Genomic DNA, 13,091 nt, shown 5'->3' with positions numbered 1-13,091 from the left:
ACTCAGCTGAGAGCTTTAGAGACAAAATTGTCTTTTTCATGTATACATACAAATGGTAATACTAAAAAGTGGAGCAACTTGCCTTTGCTATCTTTCTTCAGCTATCAATTCATTTTATTTGAATATTTTCTGTAAATATGAAAATTTGGTTTGAACGAATTTCTTTATCTTTTTTTTTAAATCACCCCTGAAATATTTTCGAAGCGCTTTTGGAACGATTTTCCTCCATCCTTTGTCAAATAAGGGAAAATCACCAGGTAGGAAAATTAACCTAGGGTAACTCTGGAATGTGTTTGTATGACATGGGTATCAAATGAAAGGTGTTAAAGAGTATTTTAAAAGGGAGTGGGCTTTAGTTCTATAGGTAGACGTCTTTTCGCGATATCGCCATAAAGGTGGACCAGGGGTGACTCTAGAAAGAGGACTTTAAAAGGGAGTAGACCTTAGTTGTATATGTGAAGGCGTTTTCGAGATATCGACCAAAATGTAGACCAAGTTGACCCAGAACATCATCTGTCGGTATCGCTAATTTATTTATATATGTAATACCACGAACAGTATTCCTGCTATGATTCCAAGGGCTTTTGGTTTCGCCCTGCAGAACTTTTTCATTTTCTTCTACTTAATATGGTAGGTGTCACACCCATTTTACAAAGTTTCTTCTAAAGTTATATTTTGCGTCAAAAAAACAATACCATTACCAGGTTTCATCCCTTTTTTCGTATTTGGTATAGAAATATGGCATTTTTTTTATTTTTCGAAATTTTCGATATCGAAAAAGTGGGTGTCGTCATAGTCGGATTTCGCCTATTTTTAATACCAAGATAAAGTGAGTTCAGATAAGTACGTGAACTAAGTTTAGTAAGGATATATCTATTTTTGCTCAAGTTATCGTGTTAACCGCCAAACGGAAGGACATACGGTCGACTGTGTATAAAAACTGGGTGTGGTTTCAACCGATTTCGCCCATTTTCGCGGAAAACAGTTATCGTCATAGAATATATGCCCCTACCAAATTTCACAAGGTTTGGTAAATTTTTGTTCGACTTATGGCATTAAAAGTATTCTAGACAAATTAAAGGAAAAAGGGCGGAGCCACGCCCATTTTGAAATTTTCTTTTATTTTTGTCTTTTGTTGCACCATATCATTACTGGAGTTGAATGTTGACATAATTAACTTATATACTGTAAAAATATTAAATTTTTTGTTAATATTTGACTTAAAACAAATTTTTTTTTGTTAAAGGGGTCGCGTTCGTTATCCGATTTTGCTAATTTTTATTAAGAACACATATAATAATAGGAGTAACGTTCCTGCCGAAGTTCATCATGCTATCTTCAACGACTGCCAAATTACAGCTTGTAAAACTTTTAAATTACGTTCTTTTAAAAGTGGGCGGTTGCACGCCCATTGTCCAAAATTTTAATAATTTTCTATTCTGCGTCATAAGGTCAACCCACCTACCCCCACCTTCCAAGTTTCATCGCTTTATCCGTCTTTGGTAACGAATTATCGCACTTTTTGGGTTTTTCGAAATTTTCGATATCGAAAAATGGGCGTGGATATAGTCCGATTTCGTTCATTTTAAATAGCGATCTGAGATGAGTGCCCAGGTACTTACATATCAAATTTCATTAAGAAAATTTACTTAAGTTATCATGTTTACGGACAGACGGACGGACATGGCTAAATGAATTTCTTTTTTCGCCCAGATCATTTTGATATACATACATACATACATATATCTATCCCGATTAGTTTATGACGTTACGGGGTACCTTATGCGAACAAAATGAATATACTCTGTGAGCTCTGCTCAGCTGTGTATAAAAAAGAGATTTTATTTATGAAGTTGGATCAAAGAATAGCCATGTATATTTTAAACAAATGTGGAATAGAATTGAATGCAACCAGGTTTGGGTTAAAATACTTGTTAGGCTTCAAATTAATAAGGTAGTTAAGTTTAAATTTTAGACTCTTAAAATCCAAACCCAGTTCAAAGCTGTTATTTCGATAAGTACTAGAAAAGTTTTAAGTTTAAGCCAAAATTGGTTTTGTCATATATGTAGTACTAACAAGTTTTAAATTTAGGCTCAAATTTTAAACCATATGCTCGAATTCTAGCCTTGAGACAAAAATTATCTAATTTTAACTGCTCTTCACTCTTAAAAGTTTGTTCGATTTCCTAATCCAAATCTTACATCATTATTATAATTGTAGATATGTACTCAACGCACACTTCGTCAAACTACTCACCATCAATTTCAGATGACACTTTAACGCCAAACTCATTACAACAACAAGAACATAATACTTCACATCAATCGCATTTACAAGCGATGCAATATTTTTCACAACGAGATTTTCATGAACGAGATTCCAACCAAACTCAAAAACAAAGAAATTCAACGTATGGAACCAAAGACGAAAGTATTGAAAAAGGCAAAAGGGGTGATAAGAAAGATGTTAATGTGTCAGAAAAAATATCAGTGGGGACAGTTGAAGGGAAAATTGTGGAGGGTGCTCGCAATCGGCCAGCGCGCCTTCATTGCCAGCACCATGGGGAGTATCATCACAACGCAAAAATTATTACAAAACTGCGGAAAATCGAAAGAGACACTGCGAAGTTTGATAAGTTGACAAGCGACGGCATTAAGGGAAGAAGCGCTGATGGGTCTTATCAGTGTCAGTTCTGTGATAAATCATTTCCGCGCCTTGGTTATTTAAAAAAGCACGAACAGGTGAGTAACACGGGAATTTGTTTAAATTTGTCAAAAGTCAGTTTAACAAAGGTGTAGTTCAAAGCACTCGTGAATGTGTACATTACAATATTAAACGGGCTGGAAAAATAACATGTCGCTTCTAAAACAACAAGTGATAACATTGCCTCTCTCTTAAAAATAATCAGAGGATTTTATTTCCTTAAACATACGTAGGTTATTATTTTTGTTGTTTACGGCCTTTGAATTATAACTTTTTAAATATAAACGAGCTCTAGGCCAAATATTTGTATATTCTTAATAAAACACAATACGTGAATTTTTGATATACAATTATATTATTTAATTTGTCGATATTGCATTCAACAATTCCTGATGATGACTTCAGACTGAAGTCGAAATATCGACAAATTAAATAATATAATTGTATATCAAAAATTCAAGTATTGTGTTTTATTAAGAATATACAAATATTTGGCCTAGAGCTCGTTTATATTTAAAAAGATACGTAGGTTATTATGTTTACATCTATATATTCTAAGACCTAAACCATCTTTTATTAATTTCATGCATAACTTCACGAAGAACCGCCTTCCTAAAAAAAAAAAAGTTTTGAGCTCAAGCCGGAGCGAGGAGACGCGCACTTAAAATATATTTTACCGCTGTTGAATTAGACTTTTCTGGGTTAATATTTCTGTAAAACTTGAATCGTATAGTTCAATTTCAAATATAGCTAGCGGAGCTATAACGCCGCGGGTCTTACTCATAAAGGGACGCCAAATCGTCCAAAAAGCTAAAATTTCCGTAAAATTTTAATTTTTATTACAATTGATTTCTGGAAAGTATAATTAAAACTTAGTGCCTTTTCTCATGTGTAGGGTGTTTTTGGTACAAATTCCGGGATAGGGTGTTTTTGAATAAGATTCTGAGGTAGGACGTTCTTCAAACATTTTCTTGTGGTCACAAAAATCGTTCCCGAGATGATCGGGCTAGTACCTTAATGGTGGTATATACCGGAACGTACCGGTTCAATATCCGGTAAAGGACCACATACATCGATAAAACACCCTAAAACTTTCGGGGAGTCTCCTTATCGCTACAAGAATAATAGAACGGGCTAGATAATATACCTAATACAACTATTAAAAAAATCAACTTTAGAAGGAAAGAATTAAAAATATATTTAGTTCATCTGATGAAGCAGCTCTGGCAGTGTTCGAGAGAAAAGTTCTTCGAAAGATTTACGGACCTCTATGCGTTGGCGATGGCGAGTACCGAAGAAGATTTAACGATGAGCTGTACGAGCCTTATGCAGACATCAACATATTCCAGCGAATTAAAACGCAGCGGCTGCGCTGGCTAGGCCATGTTATGCGAATGAAAGATGACGCTACGACTAAGGAAGTGAGGTTAAACCCGCCTATGGAAGCAGAGGAAGAGGGCGGCACCCACTCCGCTGGAAGGACCAGGTGGAAAACGATTTAAACTCCCTTGGTGTGACCAATTGGCGCAAGTTGGCGGAGAGAAGAAGCGACTGGCGCGCCTTGTTGGACGGCCATAACCGTTTAAACGGTTAAGCGCCAATTGAGTAAGTAAGTAAGATCATTTCTAGTATGTAATCTTAAGAAAAATTGATCATGTTCAGTTCAGATTTCAAGATTCTGCATGATATTTAGAGAAGCGTTCCATGATCTTAAATCTTTATCGAAGGCGATGTATCTGCCAAAAATGGCATATTGATATAATAGGGTTACGTTAGGTTGAGCTGGCTGGCCGTAAGGAGTTCACATGCACTGAATGAGCCTCCCAAACCCAATCAAAAAGGAAATATATGTTATAAAATACCTCCGCCTTCTTGGCAAATACTGGAAGCTTTCCAGTACCTATGCCACTTGCGGCTTCCAGATTAGCCTGGCAGCGTAGCGCACAAGCACAAAACGCTCTCGATCGTTTTATCCTCCAACCCACACTTCATATATCTGCTATCACTAACTAAACCTAATTTAAGTGCATGTGATGCATGAAGGGAGTGCCCAGTCAGAATAGCCATCATGAGGCTACAGTCTTTTCTTTTCAATGATGTGAGTTACTTTGTTATCCTAAGGTTGAAAGACACGGCTTGACACTCCGTCAAAACGACACTCTGGCTAATGCCAGTCTCCGTCCCGTTAAAACCTTGACACGCCTTACGTGCAAAGACCGTCATCATTAAGTTGGTGGTGCAGGTTCGGTTGAGATCCTCACGAATAACGCTGACCTGGCTCTGAACGCAGACTGCGTCAACCTTCACGTGGCCTCTCTGCCCTCGCATAAACAACCATGGGATCATTCCAGGTGACTGTACAATTAGACCAAGACAGCGGCCCCAAGTGGGGACCCAACCACACAAATGATGAACTCACGAAAACAACAACAGGGAGATAAGGAAATAGCCTTCAATTCATTCATAGGGCGTAAGCGACCTCGCTCTCCAGAAAGGCCTGGCCCATCGGGCGTAGATCAAAATATTTCGTCACTCACGCCGAAAAAGTGGAAGGGAGTGGAACTCAAAGGCACGCGAGGAGCGTCTCCAGCTTCTCCAAGAGCAAGGCAGGATAACTATAGTAGCAAGGTTCTCCAAGGTTAAGTGAACTAATTAAGAAAGAAGCGGCAACTTAAAAAATTCGCCGGCTTTGGCGGGAATAAAGGTACAGTGGCTAATGAAATTAAGATGGCCTAATAAGGGGGATCTATAGGTGATCTGATTGCATTTACATAATGTGCCAAGGGAAATTAAGCACTTGGCCTCCATAATTAGAGTCGGCTCTGGAGGTAAAGGAATTGAAGAATAAAATAATGAGGAGAGAGAGGGGGGGGGGGGCTAGGGATGAAATCCCGTGACCCCCGGGAAAGAGACGTGGGAAGAACTCATTGAATTAAAGCAAAGTTATCACGCCCACTACCTCATCAAAGGACTCTACGTCGGGCACGAGGGGAATCACAAGCGTCGGCCCCTTACGCACAAAAAAAATTGAAAGAATGGCAGGTAACCAAACCCAGAAACGCGAGTAAAAAAAATGATGAAAACCAGGCCGGATGCAATCAATATTTCGATGGCTGGAGACGCTACGTATGCTGACATACTGCGAAAAGTGAGGAGTTGCGGCGAATTGAAAGCTCTTGGGCGTGGCGTCAAATATATTAGAAGAACGGCAAAAGGAGATCTGTTACTTCAATTGAAAAGATCTCAGGAGGAGAAAACAAGTCCAAAAGGAATCAGCGAAACTCACAGCAAAGTCTCAAACGGTCACATTACAGCTTAGAGATCTCGATGAGATTAATATACCTGAGGGGATTTGTGATGCAGCATTGTGGTGTAGCATTAAACGGCCTGATACAACTGCCATAAAAAGTATGCGCACAGGATACAGCGGTACAAAATCGGCACTTATAAGCCTTTCTGCGGATGACGCTAAATTTGATCTAAAGGATGGGTGTCCTGCCGAATAAGAGAGTCGAAACAAGAGAGGCGTTGCTACAGGTGTTGGGGCTATGGACATATAGCTCAGAAGTGCAACGTGATTTTGAATAGGTCAAATATTTGCATTAAATGTGGCCAGAAGGTCCATAAGGCCGCGAATGCCCAAATTTACCGAAATATGCTTTATGTGGGGGGACAACATCCGGCAGGCAGTTTTAGATGCCCACAACTTGGCATCACCAATGATAGCTTCGAATAACAGAGCAGGAGGTAATGAATCCAACATATATAGTTGCAGATAATAACTCCAGAAGACTAGATGGAGTGCTAACCATAGCCCTTAAATCCGCGATAAGGTCTAGAACATCAGTATTTGTGGACCTCTTCAACCCCAATCCAAGAAGGCGTTGTTGTTGTAGCAGTGCTTCGCCCATCCAATAGGTGCGACCGATCACAAGCCATCAATGTCCTCTAACGGGAGTCCAAGGACACTTTCAGTTTCAACAGGGGTGGACTTTAGTGAGAGGGGTATTAGAGGTGTTATTTCCATTCAGATGGTTGGTGTCATTTGAGGACACATTGCAAGCAGGATATACATTACACGGGTCAACACAAAATTTAACTTTGACTTCAAAGCATTAAATTTCAATTCTTTAGGTCGTAATTTGACGAAAAAAATATATGCCATGAAAAAGTTTGCTTCCCTATTTAGGAAACCGCTTGAACGAAATTTTTAAAAACCTGTAGTTTCAATTTTTACTTGAAAATGAAACAATTCAAATAAATATTTTTATTAAATTTTAATATCGAAATAACTTACATAAAAGTGGAAAATGATTTAAAAGTGTACACTTTTACTTTTTCTTTTATGTTCATAGGTACTATCCCTCAATGAACCCCAAATATAGTCTTCCATAATGTTTTCATTATATTGGCTTTGATAACATTGTTCGAAGAAGGGCCTAAAAACTCTGCTTTACTTTTTGGTAAATTTAAATCTCTAATCAAATCATTTAAATCTTCAGTAGTGATGAAATGATGTTTTGGTTGTTCTGGTGGCGATAAAAACTCCTTATCGGCATTGCGTTTATAAGAACTAAGGGATGATCCACTTCTCTGCTATAATTTTTTCGGTGACTCTGGTATTGGTCGTGTCAGATCATGTGCGACTGGAGCAGAAGAAGATTCAAGATCAGGATATTCGATAGGTTTGCATTTTTACCTCTACGTCTTTTACTGGGATTCACAATGCAAAAGTAGCAGTCTTTAACGTGGTCTTTTGTACTCGCCAGATTCTTGGTGTTGCAAATTTCATAGATCTTTTCTCACCTCGATACCAACCTCAAATATAGAAAGAGAAATCAATATGTCTTCTTTGTTTTAATTTACAATTTAAATAAAATTTGCTTACCTCCCAAACATCTTTTACAATAACTACAAGCAACATGTGGAGCCAATGTCTTGTATTGATTCCAAACAGGACAGCCAAATTAATCTTCGTAGGCTTCACAGAGGATGAGAGATGTATTTAGTTCATATTTTATATCTCGAACTTTAGTAAATTGCCCACATATATATAAAAAAAGCATCAGCTTCAGATTTGTACAAAATACCTCTAGCGCCATGAGTATTGTTACTATAACTATTATGAAAGCAAACTTTATACCAAAGAAAGGTATTTTTTTTTTCGTTTTTGTTTATAATAAAACAGAAAATCATGAAATAAACTTTAGGACAAAGAACAAGTTTTTTTACTTTATACGGCTGTGCTCTCAGGTGCCGTATTTCCTCATAATGCTTACGTAGATGACTTCTTAAGCCTCTGGGAGGTGTGGCCTCTTCAACAAAATGTCTGTTGGAATGTCAAGGTTTCTGTGTATTCAACAGGAACTGTTTGTTCATCATTTCATTACTCTCCCTTATGGGGAGCACTGTCGCTTCATTGTGTTGGTGGTGTTTTGGGGACATAGGAAGACAACCCGTAGCGGTTCTGAGAGCGGTGTTTTGGTGGGTCTGTATTTTCTTCCACTGAGTAACCTTAAGGCTTGTCGACCATATCGGGGACGCGTAGCATGCAATCGGCCGGTCAATTGCTTTGTAAGTGGTAACGAGCGTTTCTTTGTCTTTACCCCAAGAGCTGCCCGAAAGAGATTTGAGAATTTTTTACGGCTCTGGATTTTAGGTACAATTGCGGTTGCATGCCCGCCAAAATTTAGATCCTCATCGAACGTCACATCCAGTATTTTTAGTTCGCTAGCGTAATGGCATCGACGTGAATGTAAAATATGGTCGAAATTTCTGTGTCCATGTTGTAAATGAGGTCGCCAATGATTTGATGAGGTTTCGCGAGGCGAAAAACTGGAGAGATCAGGGAGATAGCTGTTTATTTTATTATGAGATTCTCCCATTAAATTAATAACAGCCAAACCGCTTTGACCTAGGTGTTTTCCGCAAACTGTTTATGAACGGGTCTGATGATATCAGTAATCTGTGCAGCAAATCCAAGTTACTACGAATTCTTGACTTTTTTGTGGTGAAAAGTTCACGATAGTTTCGTGCATCTTTGTTTCTGGACTCTTGAGCTTCTTCCGAAAGTTGACCAATGAGAAGAATAGCAAACACGATTAAACTCTTTCCATGAAACAGAAGTTTGTGTACGCTCACTGGCATATTGTATCAAGCATATTCCGATAAATATAGTGCCCTTGTCTCTGTCACATAGTGGTCAAAAGCTTTAGAATTTATTTGAAACCCACATCCTATGCATGAAAGTATTGTATGAAACCTTTTCAAAAGATTGATGTTTATGCCGGTTATGTCTGATGTTATTTCAGGATCTCCAAAGAATCTTCTCGCAGAGTTGCCATCATTTGTGTTGCCGGTTTTTTGCTTTGGCATATCAATCAAAAGACCAACTTCTTTCCTAAATCTATTTTGGATATGTTATTTCTTCTTTTTCATCTTTTCCTTATTTTCTTCGCCTCGCACACACCAGGTCTTCATTTCCATTCGGTAAGCGATGTTTGGCATACATTCCATGCATCGTATCCAAGAATGTAAAGGGGAAATTCCGAAAGCAAGCATGCTTTTGTCAACATTTCGTTCTGACAGGGCTCGCATATTGTTCATATCTTTTGGAGAAGCCCAACATATGTAGCACTTTTGCGATGCTGTATATGCCGACAGAGCGTTGTAAACTTTGCCAACAATCATGCGCAACACAAACTTTGATTTCACCAGTAATTTTAGGTTATATGTTTGAATTGTTGTAGGACGAAGACTGGAAATTTGGTCTTGGACAGATTGCACCTCCTTTGAAATGGCATCTCCTGTTTCTTTTGTAAAAACAAATAAAAAAATTGTATCGGGCGGCAGTATCTCGTGGAAGATGGTGCAGGATTACTCAAAACTATAATCTTTCGTTTGTCAACCATTGTATACATTTGAAGGAGTACTAGTAAAATGAAAAACATACTAGTGTCCGATTTGTTTTCTTCCGAAAATTGTTGTTTGTAACACCTATGCTATGTTAAATGGATATATTTACTTGAATGCTTATCACTTTTGTATTAGTCCATCGACTTTGTTGAGTGAAAGCATATTTTTTTTGTAATAAAACAGAGCTTAGAGAGAAAACAAAAAAATCTGCAAAAAAATAAAAAGTTTTCGAGATCCTTCCTCGCAAAGTACACATTTTTTTATATTTTTACAAAAAAAATTTAAAAAATCCGTAATGATTGTTCGTTATCTTTGAATCTGCAGGGCCCCGCAAAAAGTGTTGTATGCACAGTTTATAGCAAATTTTATATTTTACTTCAAACCATGTTGGAATTGCTTAATTCGTTCTTGAAATATATATGATTAAGTGGACCCAATTTTTTTTTTTTTTTTTTGAAATAACGGTAATTCGTAAATATCTCAAAGTGTTACCATAGAATTAAAAATAAGCTTGATTTTCGGAATCAGGGGGTGATTTTACATAGGAATTTCTTAATGGCGTCTCTGGTGCAGAAAAAAAGTAGGAATTTGTGATCCAGTGATATTAAAAGTTAGTTTGATGATGCATTTTTTTAATTTTGAATGATCCACATCTCTTCCAATTATACTCAAAATATGGTTTAGTATGGCTTTGTCCGTTTCTCCATCTTTGCTTTTTAGCCAAACTTCAAAGATTGCACTTCGTGAAATAGCCATAACTAGTTGATGATATAGGAAAATTTGGTACAGTGCAGTTGCTTTTACTTCAATGCAGTCGTGAGCGTGCTCCGCCTACCACGCCGTATGCCCTGGGTTCACACCCCGTGCAAAGCAACAGCAGAATTTTAGAAATAAGATTTTTCAATTAGAAAATAAATTTTTCTAAGCGGGGTCGCCCCTCGGCAGTGTTTGGCAAGCGCTCCGGGTGTATTTCTGCCATGAAAAGCTCTCAGTGAAAACTCATCTGCCTTGCAGATGCCGTTCGGAGTCGGCATAAAACATGTAGGTCCCGTCCGGCCAATTTGTAGGGAAAGGAGCACGATGCAAATTGGAAGAGAAGCTCGGCCTTAGATCTCTTCGGAGGTTATCGCGCCTTACATTTATTTCTTTTATTTAGTAGTGAGCGAGGGCATATAGACCTTAAGTTGGCGATTACAAAGAAAAACGCAAAATTGCGCAATGGTTTTTTTTATCTCAAACTATATGAAATTCCCTTTAATGTGTATGTATTCGTTCAATGAAATTGGGCGGAATCAGGCAAGTTTTATTCTATTGAAAACGAAAAATTTTCTAAGCTTACCAAACTTTTAGTGGCTGTCTAAAAAAAAAAAAAATTAAAAAAACTGCCAACGAGGCTGAAACTTACCAATGCTGTTATAAACTACCCAAGTAGGTATGTTAAATAAAATAGTTTGAAGTCAAAACAGTTATCGAAAAATCCACCTCCATCCATTTGGTCAAAAACTTTGGACTGTGAAATGATTTTTACACTTGTTTCAATTATCCAAGTTTCATAATGCTTATCATGGTGATCGTGGATTTTTTAATTTGCTGTGTATACATTTTCTTAACAGTTGGTTATTAATCTGTTGCATATCAAAAGATTTAGAGATTGGAGAACATTGTTTTTTGGACTTTTGGCATCCTAAAAGTGAAAAAAGTTACACTGCGCGTCGTCTGGCTTTGTCAACCGTAGAATGCATTAAATATTATCGGCAAAATGGGCTCGCGCATTTGTTCGCATCCGACAACACTTTATAGCCGAAGTCGATGGATATTTTCTCATTGTACTTAGTTATAGGTAGGTGGACGGATGCCAATGTTATCACGGTTGCCAGTTCCGTAGTTAACAAGTCCTGCGCTCACGATGGAAATGTCTGCCGAGCTATGACAGCTTCCTACCATACGTGTGGGGCATCTCCGTTTATCATGCAGAACGTCGTTTTTTTATTTGGTCCGCCAACATCTCGCCCCTGCTATCCGCCTGAAGATCAGAATGCCACAGATCGTGGTGGGCATTGAAATCGCCTAGGATAATGCGATTTTCACTAGTGAGTAGTGTGCTGATGTTAGGGCAGTATACATGGGACACGGGTGACAGGAGGGATGTAGATGTTGATGATTTGCATCGCCTGACCCGACAGATATGCCTTGACGACGTTCCAGGACACTGTCCCTACGGCCGATGTCGGGATCAAATAAATTAGATTGCACTGAGTGGAGGGTGATAAATGCGAGTTCGCCTCCCTTTCCACTCTCGCGATCTTTTCTGGGGACGTTATACCCAGAGCAGGTCCGGAAACAGATCTTGACGTGAGTTTAGTATCTTGGATCGCAGCAATGCTGATGTTGTGCAGTAAGGTGCCACACAAGTTACGGGGACGACAGGTTTTGTGGTCTTGACCAAAACATCCCGTGCGGTGTAACCATCCCTTACATGTGACACACTGGCAAGAGTGTGCCCGTCCTAAAAAGATTCTTTTCCGGCACATGGAGCAAAACCATATCTCTCCACCAGGATCAGGTTCTGGCTCCGGTTTGGGTTCGATACATTCCCGGAGCAGGAGAATATTGCGCAGTCCCGCTTCAAGGATGTGCTGGAAAGGACGCAACAAATTTAATAGGGTTGCACTGACTTGACAGCCCTTGTTCGGGAAAAACCCCGAATCACATACATAGAACTGGCTGCCTTGGGAAGAAGGCATCTTCCCCGCTCATAGAAACGCTAAAGACTGGTCCTTTTGCTGAAACCTGGTAAGATGCTCGACCAGTCATCCTGATAGAGTCTACTTTGTATGTTGGATTCGATAGGAAAGATATTCGAGCGTATTATTAGTGAGCGCCTGGAGCAGACCCTGGAAAGCCCAGGTGGCTTGTCATATAATCAGTTTTGTTTAGGGGTGGCAGTAAATTTTTTACCTTATTTTCTTGTAGGTGGCTGTATGGTACACGGCTGCTGCGATGGTGTGGTGGTGATATGGCGGCGGTGGCGGTGGTGGCAGATCCTCTTCAGATATCCTGTTTGGTGTTGTTACGTACAAAACCCACTTGCAGACAACCACCTTCGATGGTATATAGGGCTATGCGAGTAATACAAGCGTTGCACTTGGTTTTTTGTAGAAGTATTGAGCCGGAACTAGAAACGAAACTTTACGCGATTTAAAGGGCACTTTCTAAATTTTAAGCAAAACTATTTTTATTTAATAGAAAGCGATTTACAATTTATAAGTTTTTGTGTCACACGCGAAAGAGGAAAAAGTTTCGAATAATTAATATAAAGCAAATGTCAAAACAACACAACCCGATCTGTTAACTCACGGATGGGGTTGCCAGAGCGGCGAAGTGTGAACTGTTATACTATAATAGATATAACTATAGATATAATTCATGGATATAACGTAATTCATGAGTCTTAAATATAATAGCTATACAT

The 13,091-nt window shown here is 38.6% G+C and overlaps 1 protein-coding gene across 4 annotated transcripts in view; it reads left to right on the top strand.

The window, feature by feature from the left end:
- The window catches only part of L (zinc finger protein Lobe), a 427,741-nt gene that overhangs the window by 117,539 nt on the left and 297,111 nt on the right, over positions 1–13,091 (top strand). For all 4 annotated transcript variants that reach the window (XR_010950889.1, XM_067773126.1, XM_067773125.1 and 1 more), the window contains one exon: positions 2,222–2,742. Coding sequence is in view for 3 of the 4 variants with exons in the window: in XM_067773125.1 (XP_067629226.1) it covers positions 2,222–2,742 (521 nt within the window). In the remaining variant the exon portion in view is untranslated. The remainder of the gene's footprint in view (positions 1–2,221; positions 2,743–13,091) is intronic.

This window comes from Eurosta solidaginis, chromosome 3, assembly GCF_040869045.1.
Source record: "Eurosta solidaginis isolate ZX-2024a chromosome 3, ASM4086904v1, whole genome shotgun sequence".
Classification (NCBI taxonomy): Eukaryota; Metazoa; Arthropoda; class Insecta; order Diptera; family Tephritidae; genus Eurosta; species Eurosta solidaginis.
Note: the sequence above shows the minus strand (reverse complement) of the source record. Positions and strands in the feature narration are given on the sequence as shown.